The sequence below is a fragment of the Zonotrichia leucophrys genome, chromosome 3, assembly GCF_028769735.1.
Source record: "Zonotrichia leucophrys gambelii isolate GWCS_2022_RI chromosome 3, RI_Zleu_2.0, whole genome shotgun sequence".
NCBI lineage: Eukaryota > Metazoa > Chordata > Aves > Passeriformes > Passerellidae > Zonotrichia > Zonotrichia leucophrys.
Genome location: NC_088172.1, coordinates 113,519,928 through 113,544,512, shown reverse-complemented (window position 1 = coordinate 113,544,512; position 24,585 = coordinate 113,519,928). Strand labels below are relative to the sequence as shown.

The following is a 24,585-nucleotide window of genomic DNA, read 5'->3' as shown; positions in this document are numbered from 1 at the left end:
ATCTTGGTTTTTTTGGGGTTTTTTTTGGTTTTTTTGGGGTTTTTTTTTGGATTTTTTTAATTTATATCTTGGTTTTTTTTGGTTTTTTTTTTTGGTTTTTTTGGGGTTTTTTTTGGCGATTTTTTTTGATTTATATTTTGGGTTTTTTGAGGTTTTTTGGAGATTTTTAAAAATTTATATCTTGGGGTTTTTTTGGGGTTTTTTTGGTTTTTTTGGGGTTTTTTGGCGATTTTTTTAATTTATATTTTGGTTTTTTTGGGTTTTTTTTGGGTTTTTTTTCCATCAGCAGAGCTGCATGGAATAGGGTAAAGCAGCAAAATTTGGATTTTCCTGCACAGCCGGAACATCCAGTGCTCCAAAATCAGAGATTTTCCAAAAAAACCCAACTGTCCCCCTGATTTTTGGAAATAAATAATATAAATGATAAAAATTAATTAATTAAGATTATTATAATTTCATAAATCATTGATAAATACATTTATAAGTACAAAAATAAATAATATAAATGATAAATATCTCCCATGCCAGGGCATGGTGCAGGTGCAAATGCACAATTTCATAAATAATTTACATGGCATATTCACAAATATACAAATAAATAATTTTAAAATAAATCATTTAAATTGTATCTTTATAAATATAGAAATGAATTTTTTTTTCCTAATTGAAATTCTATATCTATAAATATAGAAATATTTGTTCACCTGACAGCCTCTGTTGGAATATTCAGTGCTCAAAAACCAAAAAAATCTTCAAAAAAAACCACCCAAAATTAGGATTTTCCTCATTATTTTCAAAGAATAAATGATGTAAATTGGGAATATTTCCTCACCTGACAGCCTCTACCACACTATTGGAATATTCAATGCACAAAACCCAAATATTTTTCAAAAAATTAGGATTTTCCTCACTGTTTTTAAAGAATAAATAATTTAAATTAGGAATATTTCCTCACCTGACAGCCTCTCCCATATTGTGGAATATTCAGTGCTCAAAAACCAAATATTTTCAAAAAAACCCCAATTTTCAAAACCCAAATATTTCCAAAAAAACCCCAATTTTCAAAGACCCAAATATTTCCAAAAAAATCCTCAATTCTCTTCATGTTTTTTTAATAAATAATTTAAATTATAAATATTTTCCCACCTGACAGCCTCTCCCACATGGTTGGAAATTCAGTGCTCAAAACCCAAATATTTCCAAAAAAACCCCAATTTTCAAAACCCAAATATTTCCAAAAAAACCCCAATTTTCAAAAACCAAATATTTTCAAAAGACCACCAGATTTACCTCATTTGATTTGAAATAAATAATTTAAATTAGGAATATTTCCTCACCTGACAGCCTCTGCCACACTGTGGAATATTCAATGTGCAAAACCCAAATATTTCCAAAAAAACCCCAATTTTCTTCATGTTTTTTTAAATAAAGAATTCAAATTGGGAATATTTCCTCACCTGACAGCCTCTACCACATATTCAGTGCACAAAACCGAAATATTTTCCAAAAAAATCGAATTTTCCTCATAATTTTCAAAGAATAAATAATTGAAATTGGGAGTATTTCCCACCTGACAGCCTCTACCACACTATTGGAATATTCAATGTGCAAAACCCAAATATTTTCAAAAAAACCCCAATTTTCAAAATCCAAATATTTTCAAAAAAGACCCAATTTTCAAAATCCAAATATTTTCAAAAAAAACCCAATTTTTAAAAACCAAATATTTTCAAAAAACCACCAGATTTTCCTCATTTGATTTTCAATAAATAATTTAAATTATAAATATTTCCCACCTGAGGTGTGCCCGGACAAGGAATCGTGCAGGTTCCTGATACATTTATTGCATTATATACGCACAATTTCATCAATAATTGATCAATAAATTAATAAATCCATCAATAAATAATTTAAATTATAAATATTTCCCACCTGACAGCTTCTGCCACATTATTAGAAGTGTGCCCAGATAAGGAATCGTGCAGGTTCCGGATGCATTTATCGCATTATAAATGTCCAATTTCATCAATAATTGATCAATAAATTAATAAATACATAAATAAATATTATAATTTATAATTATTTCCCACCTGACAGCCTCAGCCACATCACTGGAGGTGTGCCCGGATAAGGAATCGTGGAGGTTGCGGATGAAGAAATCCCGGTAATCCTCGGGCAGGGCCATGAACGTCCCTCCCATGATGATAAATTCAACCTTGTCCACGCTGTGCCCCAGCTGCTGCAGCTAAAAATAAATTAAAATTAAATTAAATTAAATTAAATTAAAGTTATTGCCAAAAAAATTCAAATTGTTACAAAAAAATTCAAAATATTGCACAAAAAATTCAAATTATTGCAGCAAAAATTCAAATTATCGCTCCAATCTCAATGAATTCCACCCTGTCCACGCTGTGCCCCAGCTGCTGCAGCTAAAAATAAAATAAAATAAAATAAAATAAAATTAAATTAAAATTATTACCAAAAAAATTAAAATTATTGCAAAAAAATTCAATTTATTACAGGAAAAATGAAAAAAAAATCACAGGAAAATTCAAATTATCGCTCCCGTAACAATGAATTCCACCTTGTCCACGCTGTGCCCCAGCTGCTGCAGCTAAAAATAAAAATAAAATAAAATTAAATTAAAGTTATTACCAAAAAAATTCAAATTATTACAAAAAAATTCAAATTATTGCCAAAAAAATTCAAATTATTGCATGAAAAATTCAAATTATCGCTCCCGTAACAATGAATTCCACCTTGTCCACGCTGTGCCCCAGCTGCTGCAGCTAAAACATGAAATAAAATAAAATAAATGAAATAAATTAAAAATTATTGCAAAAAAAAATTTATTACAGGAAAAATGAAAAAAAATCACAGGAAAATTCAAATTATCGCTCCCATAACAATGAACTCCACCTTGTCCACGCTGTGCCCCAGCTGCTGCAGCTAAAAGTGAAATAAAATAAAATAAAATAAAATTAAATTAAAGTTATTGCAAAAAAAATTAAAATTATTGCAAAAAAATTCAAATTATTACAGGAAAAATTCAAATTATCGCTCCCGTAACAATGAATTCCACCCTGTCCACGCTGTGCCCCAGCTGCTGCAGCTGGAAATAAATAAAATAAAATTGAATTAAAATTATTACCAAAAAAATTCAAATTATTACAGGAAAAATGAAAAAAAATCACAGGAAAATTCAAATTATTGCTCTCATTCCAATGAACTCCAAATTCAAATTATTACAGGAAAATTCAAATTATTACAGGAAAATTCAAATTATCCCTCCTTTTAATTTCTTAATTTTAAATTTTTTAATTTGTAATTTTAATTTTTGAATTTGTAATTTCAATTTTTGAATTTGTAATTTTAATATATTAGTTTTTAATTTGAATTTTAATTTTTTATTTTTAATTTGTAATTTTGATTTTAAATTTTTTAATTTAATTTTAATTTTTTAATTTTTAATTTTTATTTTTTATTTGTAATTTTGATTTTAAATTTTTAATTTTAACTTTAAATTTTAAATTTTAAATTTTTAATTTTTGTGCCCCACCAGTTTAAAATTTTTATTTAAAATTTAAAATCCTGAGGGAAAAAAATCTGAATTTGTGGAAAATTTTCCTTCAAAATTCCCAATTTTTACACGGCAATGAGAGCGGGGCAAATCCAAATGGATGAATTGGACTCCAGAAATTGAAATTTTATTTTCAATTTTTGGATTTTGAATTTTTGAATTTTGAATTTTTAAATTTTAATTTTTAAATTTTAATTTTTGAATTTTTAATTTTAAATTTTTAATTTTTAAATTTTAATGTGAATTTTTGAATTTTGAATTTCTGCAGCCCTTAAGGGTAAAAATTGGAAATAATTTGATTTTTTGATGTAAAATGGAATAAAATTTAAGAAAATTCACCTGCTCCACTCAAAATTTCAATTTTAATTTTTAACTTTTATAATTTTTTATTTTATTTTTAATTTTTTAATTTTGATTTTCTGCAGCCCAGCAGTTAAAAAATGGAAATAATTTTATTTTTTTGATCTAAAATTGAATAAAATTCACCTGCTCCACCCTGAGCTTGCTCTGATTTAACTCCAGAAATTTCCATTTTTATTTTTAATTTTTTTAATTTTTCAATTTTCAATTTTCAATTTTAATTTTTAAATTTATAATTTTTAATTTCATAATTTTTTATTTTTAATTTCTGCAGCCTATCAGTTTAAAAATGGAAATAATTTGATTTTTTTATATCATTTAATTTGTAATTTTTTAATTTTGAATGTCTGCAGCCCAAGAGTTCAAAATATGGAAAAAATTTGATTTTTTGGATCTGAAATTTAATAAAATTTAATGAAATTCCCCTGCTCCACTCGAAATGCCAATTTTAATTTTCAATTGTTTAATTTTTAAATTTTTAAATTTTATTTTCAATTTTTTAAATTTTGAACTTCTTAAGGGCAAAATTTGAATTTCTTAAGTGCCAGAAATGGAAATAATTTTATTTTTTTGATCTAAAATGGAATAAAAGTTAATAAAATTCACCTGCTCCACTCGAAATTTCTATTTTATTCTCAATTTTTTAATTTTTAAATTTTTTAATTTTATTTTTCATTTTTTTATTTTGAATTCCTGCAGCCTATAAGTGTAAAAACTGGAAATAATTTGATTTTTTTGATCTAAAATGGAATAAAATTCACCTGCTCCACTCTGTGCCTGCTCTGATTTAACTCGAGAAATTTCCATTTTAATTTTTCATTTTTTAATATTTAAATTTCAATTTTGAATTTTTGTATTTGATTATTTTTTTATTTTGAATTTTGAATTTTGAATTTCTGCAGCCCATAAGTGCAAAACAAATGGAAATAATTTGATTTTTTTGCATTTTTAATTTTAATTTTTTACACTTTAAAATTTTTATCCTTTTAATTTTTAAATTTTTCATTTTTAAATTTTAAATTTTTTAATTTTGAATTTCTGCCGCCTATCAGTTTAAAAAATGGCAATAATTTGATTTTTTTTGGTCTAAAATGGAATAAAATTTAATAAAATTCAATAAAATTCACCTGCTCCACTCTGTGCCCGGTCTAACTCTGGAAATTTCAATTTTAATTTTAATTTTTTTCAATTTTGAATTTTTATATTTGATTTTTACTTTTTTATTTTGAATTTTGAATTTCTGCAGCCCATAAGTGCAAAACAAATGGAAATAAATTGATTTTTTTGCATTTTTAATTTTTAATTTTTTACACTTTAAAATTTTTATCCTTTTAATTTTTAAATTTTTCATTTTTCAATATTTAAATTTTGGATTTCTGCCGCCTATCAGTTTAAAAAATGGCAATAATTTGATTTTTTTTGCTCTAAAATGGAATAAAATTCACCTGCTCCACTCTGTGCCCGGTCTAACTCTGGAAATTTCAATTTTAATTTTTAAATTTTAACTTTTTAATGTTTTCATTTTTAATTTCTTAATTTTTAATTTTTAATTTTGAAATTTGAATTTGAATTTTGAATTTAGAAATTTTTAATTTTGAATTTCTGCAGCTTATCTCTTTAAAAATGGGAATAATTTGATTTTTTTGATCTAAAATTGAATCAAATTTAATAAAATTCACCTGCTCCACTTGAAATGTCAATTTTAATTTTCAATTTTTTAATTTTTAAATTTCTTAAGTGCCAGAAATGGAAATAATTTGATTTTTTTGATATAAAATTTAATAAAATTCACCTGCTCCACTTGAAATGTCAATTTAAATTTTTAAATTTTTAAATTTTTAAATTTGATTTTCAATTTTTGAATTTTGACTTTCTTCCGTGCAAAATTTGAATTTCTTAAGTGCGAGAAATGGAAATAATTCGATTTTTTAAATGTAAAATTAAATAAAATGGAATAAAATTCACCTGCTCCACTCTGGACCTGCTCTGATTTAACTCCAGAAATTTCAAATTTAATTTTTAATTTTTAATATTGAAATTTCAGTTTAGCATTTTTGACTTTAATTTTTAATTGTTAACTTTTTAATTTTTAATTTCTAATTTCAATTTCAATTTTCAATTTTTAATTTTGAATTTCTGCAGCCCATAAGTGCAAAAAATTGGAAATTTCAATTTTAATTTTTAATTTTTAAATTTTAAAGTCTTAAACTCCTAATTTTTAAATTTTTCATTTCTGTATTTTTAATTTTAATTTTAAAATTTTTTAGTTTTTAATTTCTGCATTATATCAGTTAAAAAATGGCAATAATTTGATTTTTTTTTGCTCTAAAATGGAATAAAATTTAATAGAATTTAATAAAATTCACCTGCTCCACTTGAAATGTCAATTTTAATTTTCAATTTTTTAATTTTTAAATTTTTAAATTTTTAAATTTTATTTTCAATTTTTTAAATTTTGAACTTCTTCAGTGCAAAATTTGAATTTCTTAAGTGCGAGAAATGGAAATAATTCCATTTTTAAATCTCAAATTTAATAAAATAAAATGGAATAAAATTTTTTTGATCTAAAATGGAATAAAATTTAATAAAATTCACCTGCTCCATTCGACATTTCAATTTTAATTCTCAATTATTTAAGTTTTCAATTTTTCAACTTTATTTTCAGTTTTTGAATTTTAAATTTCTTAAGCGCAAAATTTGAATTTCTTAAGTGCAAGAAATGGAAATAATTCGATTTTTTAATCTCAAATGGAATGAGATGGAATGACATGAATTATTAATGAACGATTTCATGAATGAACCGTTACCTGCTCAGGAATGAATAGAATGAGATGAATTTATGAATGAACGTTTTTCATGAATGAACCGTTACCTGCTCAGGAATGAAATGGAATGAGATGAATTTATGAATGAACGTTTTTCATGAATGAACCGTTACCTGCTCAGGAATGAAATGGAATGGAATTAATGGAATGACATGAATTTATGAATGAATGATTTCATGAATGAACCGTTACCTGGTCTGGAATGAAATGGAATGAATGGAATGAAATGGAATGAATGGAATGACATGAATTTATGAATGAACGATTTCATGAATGAACCGTTACCTGCTCCGGAATGAAATGGAATGAATGGAATGACATGGATTGACATGAATTTATGAATGAACGTTTTTCATGAATGAACCGTTACCTGCTCCGGAATGAAATGGAATGAAATGGAATGAATGGAATGACATGAATTTATGAATGAACGATTTCATGAATGAACCGTTACCTGCTCCGGAATGAAATGGAATGAAAGGAATGACATGAATTTATGAATGAACGATTTCATGAATGAACCGTTACCTGCTCCGGAATGAATGGAATGACATGAATTTATGAATGAACGATTTCATGAATGAACCGTTACCTGCTCCAGCCGGTGCCGGGCCTGCAGGAGGGGGTGGTACCGAGCCCGAATCGCCCTCATCGACGTCGGCTGGAAACACAAAAAATTCAATTTAAATTCATTTTTAAATCTTTTTTTCCTTAAAAATAACATTTCAAAACCCCAAAATATTGAAAATTTTTAATTCTGAATGACAGAAAAATCGGGAAAATTTTAAATTTGAATTTGGCTTTTAAATACTTTAAAAAATTAAAATATTTTAATTTAAAATCACCAAAATTATTAAATTTTTATTCCAAAATTCTTCAATTTTTATTCCAAAATAATTCAATTTTTTATGCCAAAATTCTTCCATTTTTATTCCAAAATATTTTTTTATTCCAAAATAATTTAATTTTTATTCCACAATAATTTAATTTGTATTCCAAAATTATTCCATTTTTATTCCAACTTTCTTCAATTTTGTATTCCAAATTACTTCAATTTTTTATCCCAAAATTCTTCAATTTTTTATCCCAAAATTCTTCCATTTTTATTCCAAAATAATTCAATTTTTACTCTAAATTCTTCAATTTTTATCCCAAAATTCTTCAATTTTTATTCCAAAATAATTCCATTTTTATCCCAAAATTATTCAATTTTTTATTCCAAAATAATTCAATTTTTTAATCCCAAAATTCTTCCATTTTTATTCCAAAATAATTCAATTTTTATCCCAAAATTATTCCATTTTTTTCAAAATTCTTCCATTTTTATTCCAAAAAATTTCAATTTTTATTTCAAAATTCTTCAATTTTTATTCCAAAATAATTCAATTTTTATCCCAAAATTCTTCCATTTTTATTCCAAAATAATTCCATTTTCAGTGGTTTCATTCCAATATTTTGGAATATTCCAAATTATTTCCATATTTTTAGTGGGAGTCACAAAAATCCCAAAATGTTTTTAAAATTCCTCCTAAATTCAGTTTGCTTTCAAATATTCTGAAAATTCAATTTATTCCTTCAATTAAAATTTTAAAAAAAATTTAATTTTTATCACCAGCTGATGGAAAACTATTCATAAAATTTTGATTTTTAGAATTTTAATTATAATTTCAAATATTATTTTAAGTAATAGAATTTTAATTATAATTTAAAATATTATTTTAAGTAATGGAATTTTAATAATAATTTAAAATATTATTTTAAGTAATAGAATTTTAATTTAAATTTAAAATATTTTTTAAGTAATAGAATTATAATTTAAAATATTTTAAATAATATAATTTTAATTGTAATTTAAAATATTTTTTAAGTAATAGAATTATAATTTAAAATACTTTAAATAATATAATTTTAATTGTAATTTCAAGTATTATTTAAATAATAGAATTTAAAATAGAATTTAAAATATGACTTTAAGTAATAGAATTTTAATTTAAAATATTATTTAAAGTCATAGAATTTCAATTAATACCTATTATTTTAAGTAATAAAATTTTAATTTAAAATAAAATTTTAAATATTAGAATTTTAATTCTAATTTAAAATATTATTTTAAGGAATAGAATTATAATTTAAAATATTTTAAGTACTATAATTTTAATTATAATTTCAAGTATTATTTTAAATAATACAATTTTAAATATAATTAAAAATATTACTTTAAGTAATAGAATTTTAATTTAAAATATTATTTAAAGTAATATAATTTTAATTAATATTGTGTTTATTTTTTGGTTTGATTTTTGTGTTTCTCAAAGTTTAGTTGGATTTTTTTTGTTTTTATTTTAATTTTTGTGTTTAGGAAAATTTATTTTGATTTTTGTGATTATTTTGATTTTTGTGGGGTTTTTATTTTGATGTTTGTGTTTATCAAAGTTTATTTTGATTTTTTAAATTTATTTTTTGTTTTGATTTTTTAATTTATTTTTTGTTTTGATTTTTTGTTTTATGAAAGTTTATTTTGATTTTTCTGTTTATTTTTACTTTGATTTTTAAATTTATCAAAGTTTATTTGGATTTCTGTGTTTATCAAAGTTTATTTTGATTTTTGTGTTTATTTTTATTTTGATTTTTTGTGTTTATCAAAGTTTATTTTGATTTTTTAATTCATTTTTTGCATTGATTTTTGTATTTACCAAAGTTTATTTTAATTTCTGTGTTTATTTTTATTTTGATTTTTGTGCTTATCAAAGTTTATTTTGATTTTTTAATTTATTTTTTGTTTTGATTTTTGTATTTACCAAAGTTTATTTTAATTTCTGTGTTTATTTTTTGTTTTGATTTTTGTGTTTATTTTTTATTTTGCTTTCTGTGTTCACCAAAGTTAATTTTGATTTTTAATTTCCTTTTTGCTTGATTCCTGCAGAAACCAAGCCCAGCCTAAGCCAAAGCCCGGCTTAAAAACGTTGGAATAATTAAAAATTAATAAAAAATAAAAATTAAAAAATAATTGAATTAAAAATTAAAAAATAATTGAATTAAAAATTGAAAATTAATAAAAAGAATCCGAACCTCATATCCGGTGTAGGACTGGGTGGAATATTCAAAATCCGAGTCAGGGCCCCCGGGACAATACCTGAAAATAAAAACACAAAAAAATCAAAATTAAACCCAAAATTCCAATAATTAATGTGATATTTATACAGAAATTTAATGAATTGCAATTAATGGGAATGGGAAAGGGACCTGAAACAACCCAGGGAGGTTTTGGGGAAGTAAAATCCAAAATTAAAATTAAATTTTAAATGAAAATTAAAATTTTAAAATAAAAATAAAAATACAAATAAAAAATAAAAATAAAATTAAAAATAAAAATAAAAATCAAAAAATTAATAATAATAATAAAAATACAAATACAAATAAAAATAAAATAAAAATTAATAATAATAATAATAATAATAATAATAACCTAATATTAAAACTTAATAATAAATCAATATAAATAAATATAAATGAATATAAATTAATAAAGAAAATAATAATAAATTAATAACCACAAGGGTGGGAACCGAATATTGAAAATTAATAATAAATCAATATAAATAAATATAAAATAATAAAGAAAATAATAGTAAATTAATGATCACAAGGGTGGGAACATAATATTAAAAATTAATAATAATTCAATATAAATTAATATAAATTAATTAAGCAAATAATAATAAATTAATAAACATAAGGGTGGGAACCTAATATTAGAATTAATAATAAATTAATATAAATTCATATAAATTAATAAAGAAAATAATAGTAAATTAATGATCACAAGGGTGGGAACCTAATATTGAAAATAAATAATTAATCAATATAAATTAGTATAAATAAATATAAACTAGTAAAGACAATAATAAATTGATGATGGCAATGGTGGGAACTTAATATTAAAAATTAATAATATATTATTATAAACAAATAAAGAAAATAATAATAAATGAATAATCCCAAGGGTGGGGTGTGAATAAATCAGAGTTTGGTGAGAATAAATCAGAATTGGGAATTCCTCAGGAATGGGGCAGGAACTGATCCCAAAATCCAACCTTGAACCATTTGGGATCAATCCCAATCCCTCCTGGCAGGGAATTCCAGATCTGTGTCCCCAAGTGGGATTTCCACAGAAATTTGGAATTTTTTCTGGGAATGGGGCAGGAATTGTTCCCAAAATCCAACCTGGAACAATCTGGGATCAATCCCAATCCCTCCTGGCAGGGAATTCCAGATCTGTGTCCCCAGGTGGGATTTCCACAGAAATTTGGAATTTTTTTCTGGGAATGGGGCAGGAATTGTTCCCAAAATCCAACCTGGAACAATCTGGGATCAATCCCAATCCCTCCTGTCAGGGAATTCCATGTCCCTGTCCCCAGTGCCACTTCCATGGGATTGGGAATTCCTCAGGATTGCGGATTCCAAAAATCCCTGGGCAGGAATTGTTCCCAAAATCCAACCTGAACTTCTGTGGAAAAATTTGGGAGAAATCCCAATTCCTCCTATCAGGGAATTCCAGATCCCTGTCCCTGAGTGACACTTCCCACAGGATTTGGGATTCCTCAGGAATGGGACAAAAATTGATCCCAAAATCCAACCTGGAACAATTTGGGATCAATCCCAATCCCTTCTATCAGGGAATTCCAGATCCCCGTCCCCAGGTGTCACTTCCACGGGGATCTGGAATTCTTGTGGGATTGTGGATTCCAAAAATCCCTGGAAAATCCTTTCTGGGCAGGAATTGTTCCCAAAATCCAACCTGAACTTCCCTGGATAAACCTGAGGACATTTCCTAGGAAAAATCCCAATTCCTTCTGGCAGGGAATTCCAGACCCCTGTCCCTGAGTGGGATTTCCATGGGGATTGAGAATTCCACTGGGAATGGGGCAGGAATTGTTGCCAAAATCCAACCTGGAACCATTTGGGATCAATCCCAATCCCTCCTATCAGGAATTCCAGATCCCTGTCCCCAGGTGTCACTTCCATGGGGATTTGGGATTCCCCAGGATTGTGGATTCCAAAAATCCCTGGGCAGGAATTGTTCCCAAAATCCAACCTGAACTTCTGTGGAAAAATTTGGGAGAAATCCCAATTCCTCCTGTCAGGGAATTCCATGTCTGTGTCCCCGAGTGTCACTTCCATGGGGTTTGGGAATTCCTCTGGGAATGGGGCAGGAATTGTTCCCAAAATCCAACCTGGAACAATCTGGGATCAATCCCAATTCCTTCTATCAGGGAATTCCAGATCCCTGTCCCCAAGTGTCACTTCCATGGGATTGGGAATTCCTCTGGGAATGGGGCAGGAATTGTTCCCAAAATCCAACCTGAACTTCCCTGGAAGAACCTGAGGCCATTTCCTGGGAGAAATCCCAATTCCTTCTGTCAGGGAATTCCAGATCCCTGTCCCCAAGTGCCACTTCCATGGGGATTTGGGATTCCTCAGGAATGGGGCAGGAATTGTTCCCAAAATCCAACCTGGAACAATCTGGGATCAATCCCAATCCCTCCTGTCAGGGAATTCCATGTCCCTGTCCCCAGGTGCCACTTCCATGGGATTGGGAATTCCTCAGGATTGTGGATTCCAAAAATCCCTGGAAAATCCTTTCTGGGCAGGAATTGTTCCCAAAATCCAACCTGAACTTCCCTGGAAGAACCTGAGGCCATTTCCTAGGAAAAATCCCAATCCCAAATGTCAGGGAATTCCAGATCTGTGTCCCCAGGTGGGATTTCCACAGGGATTTGGGATTCCTCAGGAATGGAGAAGGAATTGTTCCCAAAATCCAACCTGGAACCATTTGGGATCAATCCCAATCCCTCCTGTCAGGGAATTCCAGATCCCTGTCCCCAAGTGCCACTTCCATGGGATTGGGAATTCCTCAGGATTGGGGATTCCAAACCTCCCTGGGCAGGAATTGTTCCCAAAATCCAACCTGGACTTTCCTGGATCAATTTGGGATCAATCCCAATCCCTCCTGTCAGGGAATTCCAGATCCCTGTCCCCAAGTGTCACTTCCATGGGATTGGGAATTCCTCAGGAATGGGGCAGGAATTGTTGCCAAAATCCAACCTGGAACAATCTGGGATCAATCCCAATTCCTTCTATCAGGGAATTCCAGATCCCTGTCCCCAAGTGTCACTTCCATGGGGATTGGGAATTCCTCTGGGAATGGGGCAGGAATTGTTCCCAAAATCCAACCTGAACTTCCCTGGAAGAACCTGAGGCCATTTCCTGGTATCAATCCCAATTCCTTCTGGCAGGGAATTCCAGATCTGTGTCCCTGAGTGCCACTTCCACAGGGATTTGGGATTCCTCAGGAATGGGGCAGGAATTGTTCCCAAAATCCAACCTGGAACAATCTGGGATCAATCCCAATCCCTCCTGGCAGGAATTCCAGATCCGTGTCCCCAGGTGTCATTTCCATGGGGATTGGGAATTCCTCAGGATTGTGGATTCCAAAAATCCCTGGAAAATCCTTTCTGGGCAGGAATTGTTCCCAAAATCCAACCTGAACTTCCCTGGATAAACCTGAGGCCATTTCCTGGGAAAAATCCCAATCCCAAATGTCAGGGAATTCCAGATCCCTGTCCCCAGGTGGGATTTCCACAGGGATTGGGATTCCTCAGGAATGGGACAGGAATTGTTCCCAAAATCCAACCTGGAACAATTTGGGATCAATCCCAATTCCTTCTGGCAGGGAATTCCAGATCTGTGTCCTCAGGTGGGATTTCTACAGAAATTTGGAATTTTTTCTGGGAATGGGGCAGGAATTGTTCCCAAAATCCAACCTGGATCAATCTGGGATCAATCCCAATTCCTCCTGTCAGGGAATTCCAGATCCCTGTCCCCAGTGCCACTTCCATGGGATTGGGAATTCCTCTGGGAATTCCTCTGGGAATTCCTTGTAGGAATCCATAAAATCAGAGATTTTGGGGAGCTGCAAATTGGGACAAATTTGTTTTTGGATTGGGACAAACAAAATTGGGAGCAGAGCTGAGCAGGGCCAGGAGAGAAATCAGCACAAAAATGATGGAAAACGGAGAAAAATAACAACAAATAATAATAATAATCTAAATATTGGTCTGGAAAAACTCCCTGAGAAAAGTTTATCCAGTGAGAAATTGGGATTTTTAGGTTAATAATGGATTAATCTGTGCGTTGTGGGTGAAGGTTTACAACCCAATACAGGTTTGGGATCCAAAATTAGCAAAATTAATGAATTGTTTTAATCAAAGGTGAAGCAATGGATGGAACTGCTGTCAGTGTGCTTTGGCTTTGTGTGATTGGAAAAAAACTTTTAAATTAAGATGGAATAAAAAATAAAATTTAAATTAAGTTGTAATAAAACATGAAATTTAAATTAAGTTGGAATAAAACATGAAATTCTCTGTGTGTTCCCTGGGGTGTGAGCTGAGGGCACCTTCCCACTGTCATTGGACAGAACTGTTGCCAATATAATTTTGTTTTGTATAATTATAAAAAAACTTTTAAATTAAGTTGTAATAAAAAATAAAATTTAAATTAAGTTGTATTAAAACATGAAATTGAAATTAAATTGGAATAAAACATGAAATTTAAATTAAATTGAAATAAAACATGAAATTCTCTGTGTGTTCCCTGGGATGTGAGCTGAGGGCACCTTCCCATTGTCATTGCACAGAACTGCTGTCACTGTGCTTTTGTTTTGTATAATTATAAAAAAAAACATTAAAATTAAGTTGTAAAAAAAATAAAATTTAAATTAAGTCGTATTAAAACATGAAATTTAAATTAAGTTGTATTAAAACAGGAAATTTTAATTAAATTGTAATAAAACATGGAATTCTCTGTGTGCTCCCTGGGGTGTGAACTTGTGGCACCTTCCCACTGTCACTGTGCTTTTGTTTTGTATAATTGTAAAGAACTTTGAAATTAAGTTGTATTAAAACATGAAATTGAAATTAAATTGGAATAAAACATGAAATTGAAATTAAATTGAAATAAAACATGAAATTCTCTGTGTGTTCCCTGGGTGTGAGCTGAGGGCACCTTCCCATTGCCATTGCACAGAACTGCTGCCAATGACATTTTGCTTTGTATAATTATAAAAAACATTAAAATTAAGTTGTATTAAAACATGGAATTGAAATTAAATTGGAATAAAACGTTAAATTTAAATTAAATTGGAATAAAACATGGAATTCTCTGTGTGTTCCCTGGGCTGTGAGCTGAGGGCACCCTCCCATTGTCATTGCACAGAACTGCTGTCAATGACATTTTGCTTTGTATATTGTAAAACCTTTAAATGATGTTTAAAAAATTAATTAAATTTAAAAATTGGAATAAAATGTTAAATTTAAATAAAATTGGAATAAAACATGGAATTCTCTGTGTGTTCCCTGGGGTGTGAGCTGGGGGCACCTTCCCATTGTCACTGTGCTTTTGTTTTGTATAATTGTAAAGAACTTTGAAATTAAGTTGTATTAAAACATGAAATTTAAATTAAATTGGATTAAAACACGAAATTGAAATTAAATTGAAATAAAACATGGAATTCTCTGTGTGTTCCCTGGGATGTGAGCTGGGGGCACCTTCCCACTGTCATTGCACAGAACTGCTGTCAATGACATTTTGCTTTGTATAATTATAAAAAAACTTTAAAATTAAGTTGTATTAAAACATGAAATTGAAATTAAATTGGAATAAAACATGAAATTTAAATTAAATTGCAATAAAACATGGAATTCTCTGTGTGTTCCCTGGGGTGTGAGCTGAGGGCACCTTCCCATTGTCATTGGACAGAACTGCTGTCAATATAATTTTGCTTTGTATAATTATAAAAAAACTTTAAAATTAAGTTGTATTAAAACATGAAATTGAAATTAAATTGGAATAAAACATGAAATTTAAATTAAATTGTAATAAAACATGGAATTCTCTGTGTGTTCCCTGGGCTGTGAGCTGAGGGCACCCTCCCATTGTCATTGCACAGAACTGCTGTCAATATAATTTTGTTTTGTATAATTGTAAAAAAACTTTAAAATTAAGTTGTAATGAAGTATTTAATTTAAATTAAATTGTAATAAAACATGAAATTGAAATTAAATTGGAATAAAACATGGAATTCTCTGTGTGCTCCCTGGGGTGTGAGCTCAGGTCACCTTCCCATTGTCATTGCACAGAACTGCTGTCAATGACATTTTGCTTTGTTTAAATAAAAAAAAACATTAAAATTAAGTTGTATTAAAATAGGAAATTGAAATTAAATTGGAATAAAACATAAAATTTAAATTAAATTGGAATAAAATATGAAATTCTCTGTGTGTTCCCTGGGATGTGAGCTGGGGGCACCTTCCCATTGTCATTGTGCTTTTGTTCTGTATAATTGTAAAAAAACTTTGAAATTAAGTTGTATTAAAACATGAAATTTCAATTAACTTGTATTAAAACATGAAATTGAAATTAAATTGGAATAAAACATGGAATTCTCTGTGTGTTCCCTGGGGGCACCTTCCCATTGTCATTGCACAGAACTGCTGTCAATATAATTTTGTTTTGTATAATTATAAAAAAAACCCTTTTAAATTAAGTTGTAATAAAAAATGAAATTTAAATTAAGTCGTATTAAAACATAAAATTTAAATTAAATAGGAATAAAAGATGAAATTCTTTGTGTGTTCCCTGGGATGTGAGGTGGTGGCACCTTCCCATTGCCATTGCACAGAACTGCTGTCAATATAATTTTGTTTTGTATAATTATAAAAAAACCCTTTTAAATTAAGTTGTAATAAAAAATAAAATTTAAATTAAATTGTAATAAAACATGAAATTTAAATTAAATTGGAATAAAACATGGAATTCTCTGTGTGTTCCCTGGGGGCACCTTCCCATTGTCATTGCACAGAACTGCTGTCAATATAATTTTGTTTTGTATAATTATAAAAAACCTTTTAAATTAAGTTGTAATGAAGTATTTAATTTAAATTAAATTGGAATAAAACATGAAATTTAAATGAAATTGCAATAAAACATGGAATTCTCTGTGTGTTCCCTGGGGTGTGAGCTGAGGGCACCTTCCCATTGTCAATGTGCTTTTGTTTTGTATAATTGTAAAGAACTTTGAAATTAAGTTGTATTAAAACATGAAATTTAAATTAAATTGGAATAAAGCGTTAAATTTAAATTAAATTGGAATAAAACATTGAATTCTCTGTGTGTTCCCTGGGATGTGAGCTGAGGGCACCTTCCCATTGTCATTGCACAGAACTGCTGTCAATGTAATTTTGCTTTGTATAATTATAAAAAACCCTTTTAAATTAAGTTGTAATAAAAAATAAAATTTAAATTAAGTCATATTAAAACATAAAATTGAAATTAAATAGGAATAAAATATGAAATTCTCTGTGTGTTCCCTGGGGTGTGAGCTGGGGACACCTTCCCATTGCCATTGGACAGAACTGCTGCCAATATAATTTTGCTTTGTTTAAATATAAAAAAACATTAAAATTAAGTTGTATTAAAACATGAAATTGAAATTAAATAGGAATAAAACATGAAATTGAAATTAAATTGGAATAAAACACCTTCCCATTGCCACAACCTCACTTGGGACTGAAGCTGGAAAATCAAACAGCTCAGAAAATAAAAAAACCCCATTCCCACCCCATTGATAATTTTTACAAATAAAATTTGGATTTTATTGAGTGAAATCTCTGATTTTTTCCCCAGCACTCACACACAGATGTTCCCAGTGAAGTTGATGTGGGGACACCGGTGGGGTTTGCACATCACGGCCACCACAGCGATCTGAAAGGGAAATCACAGAATTCACCCCAAAATTCACAAAATCCCAAAAATTCCTGCGAGTTTGGGGGTGCTGGGGGTTCCCATGGGGTTGTTTTGGGGTAAAATTGATGGGGGTTAATTTAAGGTGGGTTTGCACATCACGGCCACCACAGCGATCTGAAAGGGAAATCACAAAATTCACCCCAAAATTCACAAAATCCCAAAAATTCCTGCGAGTTTGGGGGTGCTGGGAATTCTATGGGGTTGTTTTGGGGTAAAATTGATGGGGGTTAATTTAAGGTGGGTTTGCACATCACGGCCACCACGGCGATCTGAAAGGGAAATTGCAGAATTCACCCCAAAATTCACAAAATCCCAAAAATTCCTGCAAGTTTGGGGCTGTTTTGGGGTTCTATGGGGTTGTTTTGGGGTTGTTTTGGGGTAAAATTGATGGGGGTTAATTTAAGGTGGGTTTGCACATCACGGCCACCACAGCGATCTGAAAGGGAAATTGCAGAATTCACCCCAAAATCCCAAAAAAATTCACAAAAATTCACAAAATCCCAAAAATTCCTGCAAATTTGGGGGTGCTGGGGGATTTCTATGGGGTTGTTTTGGGGTAAAATTGATGGGGGTTAATTTAAGGTGGGGCACCAGTGGGGTTTGCACATCACGGCCACCACGGCGATCTGAAAGGGAAATTGCAGAAATTCACCCCAAAATCCCCAAAAAAATTCACAAAAATTCACAAAATCCCAAAAATTCCTGCAAGTTTGGGGGTGCTGGGGGTTCTATGGGGTTGTTTTGGGGTAAAATTGATGGGGGTAAATTTAGGGTGGGTTTGCACATCACGGCCACCACGGCGATCTGAAAGGGAAATTGCAGAAATTCACCCCAAAATCCCCAAAAAAATTCACAAAAATTCACAAAATCCCAAAAATTCCTGCGAGTTTGGGGGTGCTGGGAATTCTATGGGGCTGTTTTGGGGTTGTTTTGGGGTTGTTTTGGGGTAAAATTGATGGGGGTTAATTTAAGGTGGGGCACCAGTGGGGTTTGCACATCACGGCCACCACGGCGATCTGAAAGGGAAATCACAAAATTCACCCCAAAATCCCCAAAAAAATTCACAAAAATTCACAAAATCCCACAAATTCCTGCGAGTTTGGGGGTGCTGGGAATTCTATGGGGCTGTTTTGGGGTAAAATTGATGGGGGTTAATTTAAGTTGGGGACACCAGTGGGGTTTGCACATCACGGCCACCACAGCGATCTGAAAGGGAAATTGCAGAATTCACCCCAAAATCCCAAAAAAATTCACAAAAATTCCCAAAATCCCAAAAATTCCTGCAAGTTTGGGGCTGTTTTGGGGTTCTATGGGGTTGTTTTGGGGTAAAATTGATAGGGGTTAATTTAAGGTGGGACACCAGTGGGGTTTGCACATCACGGCCACCACGGTGATCTGAAAGGGAAATCACAAAATTCACCCCAAAATCCCAAAAAAAATTCAAAAAAATTCACAAAATCCCAAAAATTCCTGCAAGTTTGGGGGTGCTGGGGGTTCCCATGGGGTTGTTTTGGGGTAAAATTGATGGGGGTTAATTTAAGGTGGGGCACCAGTGGGGTTTGCACATCACGGCCACCACAGCGATCTGAAAGGGAAATCACAGAAATTCACCCCAAAATCCCAAAAAAAATTCACAAAAATTCACAAAATCCCACAAATTCCTGTGAGTTTGGGGGTGCTGGGGGTTCCCATGGGGTTGTTTTGGGGTAAAATTGATGGGGGTTAATTTAAGGTGGGACACCAGTGGGGTTTGCACATCACGGCCACCACGGCGATCTGAAAGGGAAATCACAAAATTCACCCCAAAATCCCCAAAAAAATTCACAAAAATTCCCAAAATCCCAAAAATCCTGCAAATTTGGGGGTGCTGGGAATTCTATGGGGTTGTTTTGGGGCTGTTTTGGGGTTGTTTTGGGGTAAAATTGATGGGGGTTAATTTAAGGTGGGACACCAGTGGGGTTTGCACATCACGGCCACCACAGCGATCTGAAAGGGAAATTGAGGAATTCACCCCAAAATCCCAAAAAAAATTCACAAAATCCCAAAAATTCCTGCAAGTTTGGGGGTGCTGGGAATTCTATGGGGCTGTTTTGGGGTAAAATTGATGGGGGTTAAGGCTTGAAGGGGAAAAGAAAACCAGAAATAGGAATCATTAATGAATTCTGTTAAATATTATTTGATGTTCTCAGGTTTTGTAATATCAATAAGCAATAAATGAATGAATTAATTATTTGGGGTCTGATATGGAGAATTGATTGGTTTGAGTATAAATTGGGGTCTGATGTGGAGATTGAGGTGGTTTCAGGATAAATTTGGGTCTGATATAAAAAATTAGATGGTTTCAGTATAAATTGGGGTCTGATATGGAAATTTAAGTGGTTTCAGTATAAATTGGGGTCTGATATAAAAAATTGTGGTTTCAGGATAAATTTGGGTCTGATATAAAAAATTAGGTGTGATATGGAAATTTAGGTGTTTCAGTGTAAATTTGGGTCTGATATAAAGAATTAGGTCTGATATAAAAAATGAGGTGGTTGCAGTATAAAAATATATAAATATATTTTTAATATATATATATTTATAAATTATATCATTATATATTTATTATATTTATATAATACATATATTTATATAATATTAATATATTATTATAATATTATATATATTTATTTATTTATAAAAATATATAAATATATGCTAAAAAAATTAGGTGGTCACAGTATAAACTGGGGTCTGATATCAAGAATTAGATCTGATACAAAAAATCAGATGGTTTCAGTATACATTGGGGTCTGATATGGAAATTTAAGAGGTTTCAGTATAAATTACGGTTGATATGAAATATGAGGTGGTTTCAGTATAAATTGGGGTCTGACATCAAGAATTAGGAGGGATTTAACCCAAATTTTGGGTGGGATTTAACCCAAATTTTGGGTGGGATTAAACCCAAGTTTTGGGTGGGATTTAACCCAGATTTGGGTGGGATCAAACTCAAATTTTGGGTGGGATTAAACCCAAATTTTGGTGGGATTTAAGTCAAATTTTGGGGAATTTAAGACAAATTTTGGGTGGGATTTTACTCTAATTTTGAGTGGGATTTAACCCAAATTTTGGGTGGGATTTAACCCAAATTTTGGGTGGGATTAAACCCAAATTTTGGGTGGGATTTAACCCAGATCTTGGGTGAGATTTTACTCAAATTTTGACTGGGATTTAACCCCAATTTTGGGCGGGATTTAACTCAAATTTTGAGTGGGATTTAACACTGATTTTGGATGGGATTTAACCCAAATTTGGGTGGGATTTAACCCAAATTTTGGGTGGGATTTAACCCAAATTTTGGGTGGGATTTTACTCTAATTTTGAGTGGGATTTAACCCAAATTTTGGGTGGGATTTAACCCAAATTTTGGGTGGGATTTAACCCAAATTTTGGGGAATTTAAGCCAAATTTTGGGTGGGATTTAACTCAAATTTTGGTGGGATTTAACCCAAATTTTGGGGGATTTAAGCCAGATTTTGGGTGGGATTAAACCCAAATTTTGTTTGGGATTAAACCCATATTTTGGGTGGGATTTAACCCAAATTTTGGTGGGATTTAACCCAAATTTTGGGTGGGATTAAACCCAAATTTGGGTGGGATTTAACCCAATTTTTGGTGGGATTAAACCCAGATTTTGGGTGGGATTTAACCCAAATTTTGGGTGGGATTTAACCCAAATTTTGGGTGGGATTTAAGCCAGTTTTTGGGTGGGATTAAACCCAAATTTTGGATGGGATTTAACCCAAATTTTGGGTGGGATTTAACCCAAATTTTGGGTGGGATTTAACCCAAATTTTGGGTGGGATTTAACCCAGATCTTGGGTGAGATTTTACTCAAATTTTGAGTGGGATTTAACCCAAATTTTGGGTGAGATTTAACCCCAATTTTGGATGGGATTTAAACCAAATTTTGGGCAGGATTAAACTCACATTTTGGGTGGGATTTAAGCCAAATTTTGGGTGGGAGTGAACTCAAATTTTGGTGGGATGAAACCCAGATTTTGGGAGGGATTAAACCCAAATTTTGGGTGGGATTTTACTCTAATTTTGAGTGGGATTAAACCCACATTTTGGCAGGGATTTAAGTTAAAATTTGGGGAATTTAACCCCAATTTTGGGTGGGATTTAACCCAAATTTTGGGCGGGATTAAACCCAAATTTGGGTGGGATTTAACCCAATTTTTGAGTGGGATTTAACCGAAATTTTGGGTGGTATTTTACTCTAATTTTGAGTGGGATTTGACCCAAATTTTGGGTGGGATTTAACCCAAATTTTGGGTGAGATTTAATTCAAATTTTGCGGAATTTAACCCCAATTTTCAGTGAGATTTAACCCAAATTTTGGGTGATTTAACCCAGATTTTTGTCTGGGATCAGGGAGGATGAGGAGGAAGGAGGGCCAGCCCTTCAGCCTCACCCCGCTGGCCGTCCTGACGGGCTTGGCCTTGAGCTTGGGCAGCAGAAGCTTCCGGAAGGGCGCGGGCACGGCCGCCATGATGTCCACGAGGCGCGGCTGCGCCGCCAGCCCGTACCGGGCCGAGGTCCTGGTCTTCAACCTGCAAATAAAACACCCAAAATTGGCAAAAATCAGTAAAATCTGCAAAATGGGAGCTGCTTTCCACCTGTGCCACAGAGATCCTGGCAGGTTTGTGAAAATACCAAAAATTAACTCAGAGCGGGGCCTGAAGGTTTGGGCTTCAGCTGCAAACAAAGCCACAAAAAAATCACCAAAAAACACCCAAAATTCACCAAAAATCACCCAAAAATCACCCAAAAATCAACCAAAAATCACCAAAATCTGCCCTGGTTTCCATCTGTGCCACAGAGATCCTGCTCTGTTTGTGAAAATACCAAAAATTAACTCAGAGCGGGGCCTGAAGGTTTGGGCTTCAGCTGCAAACAAAGCCACAAAAAATCACCAAAAAATACTAAAATCACCCAAAAAACACCCAAAATTCACCAAAAATCATCCAAAAATCAACCAAAATCTGCCCTGGTTTCCATCTGTGCCACAGAGATCCTGGCAGGTTTGTGAAAATACCAAAAATTAATTCAGAGCGGTGCCTGAAGGTTTGGGATTCAGCTGCAAACAAAGCCACAAAAAAATCACCAAAAAATACTAAAATCACCCAAAAAACACCCAAAATTCATCCAAAAATCATCCAAAATCTGCCCTGGTTTCCATCTGTGCCACAGAGATCCAGGCAGAGAATTAAACACAAGCAGTGAGTGAGCAAACACCAAAATTCAATTCACAGCTGGGCCTGAAGGTTTGGGCTTCAGCTGCAAACAAAACCACCCAAAATCACTCAAAAACACCCAAAATTCACCAAAAATCACCCAAAAATCAACCAAAATCTCAAAAATCTGCCTCTTTTCCATCTTTGCCCCACAGAATTAAACACACCCAGCTGCAGGTGAGGGCAAACACCAAAAATCCAATCCCAGCTTCCCTCACCTGGCTGAGGGTTTGGGCTTCAGCTGCAAACAAAGCCACAAAAAATCACCAAAAAACACCCAAAATTCACCAAAAATCACCCAAAAATCATCCAAAAATCACCAAAATCTGCCCTGGTTTCCATATTTGCCACACAGATCCAGGCAGAGAATTAAACACAAGCAGTGAGTGAGCAAACACCAAAATTCAACTCCCAGCTGGGCCTGAAGGTTTGGGCTTCAGCTGCAAACAAAGCCACAAAAAATCACCAAAAATACTAAAATAACCCAAAAAACACCCAAAATTCACCAAAAATCATCCAAAAATCAACCAAAAATCACCAAAATCTGCCCTGGTTTCCATCTGTGCCACAGAGATCCTGCTCTGTTTGTGAAAACACCAAAAATCAACTCAGAGCTGGGCCTGAAGGTTTGGGCTTCAGCTGCAACCAAAGCCACAAAAAATCACCAAAAAATACTAAAATCACCCAAAAAACACCCAAAATTCATCCAAAAAATCATCCAAAAATCAACCAAAATCTGCCCTGGTTTCCATCTGTGCCACAGAGATTCAGGCAGAGAATTAAACACAAGCAGTGAGTGAGCAAACACCAAAATTCAATTCACAGCTGGGCCTGAAGGTTGGGCTTCAGGTGCAAACAAAGCCAGAAAAATCACCAAAAAATACTAAAATCACCCAAAAAACACCAAAATTCACCCAAAATCATCCAAAAATCACCAAAATCTGCCTGGTTTCCATCTGTGCCACACAGATCCAGGCAGAGAATTAAACACAAGCAGTGAGTGAGCAAACACAAAAATCAACTCCAGCTGGGCCTGAAGTTTGGCTTCAGCTGCAAACAAAGCCACAAAAAATCACCAAAAATACACCCAAAATCACCAAAAATCACCAAATCAACCAAATCTCCCCAATCTGCCTCTTTTCCATCTTTGCCCCAGAGAATTAAACACACCCAGCTGCAGGTGAGGCAAACACCAAAAATCCAATCCCAGCTTCCTCACCTGGCTGAGGGTTTGGGCTTCAGCTGCAAACAAAACCACCCAAAATCACCAAAAAACACCCAAAATTCACCAAAAATCACCCAAAAATCACCAAAATCTGCCCTGGTTTCCATATTTGCCACAGAGATCCAGGCAGAGAATTAAACACAAGCAGTGAGTGAGCAAACACCAAAAATCAACTCAGAGCTGGGCCTGAGGTTTTGGGCTTCAGCTGCAAACAAAGCCACAAAAAATCATCAAAAAAACACCCAAAATTCACCAAAAATCACCCAAAAATCAACCAAAATCTGCCCTGGTTTCCATCTGTGCCACAGAGATCCAGGCAGAGAATTAAACACAAGCAGTGAGTGAGCAAACACCAAAATTCAACTCAGAGCTGGGCCTGAAGGTTTGGGCTTCAGCTGCAAACAAAGCCACAAAAAATCACCAAAAAATACTAAAATCACCCAAAAAACA

General features: G+C 32.0%; 1 protein-coding gene across 1 annotated transcript in view; it reads right to left on the bottom strand.

Moving 5' to 3' along the window:
* ELP3 (elongator acetyltransferase complex subunit 3) overlaps positions 1–24,585 on the bottom strand; it is a 170,224-nt gene that overhangs the window by 133,645 nt on the left and 11,994 nt on the right. Inside the window, exons 3-7 of the mRNA XM_064710079.1 lie at positions 22,088–22,226; positions 17,516–17,586; positions 9,835–9,898; positions 7,358–7,426; positions 2,091–2,245 (exon numbers count right to left, since the gene is read on the bottom strand). Of these exons, the coding sequence (XP_064566149.1) occupies positions 2,091–2,245; positions 7,358–7,426; positions 9,835–9,898; positions 17,516–17,586; positions 22,088–22,226 (498 nt within the window). The remainder of the gene's footprint in view (positions 1–2,090; positions 2,246–7,357; positions 7,427–9,834; positions 9,899–17,515; positions 17,587–22,087; positions 22,227–24,585) is intronic.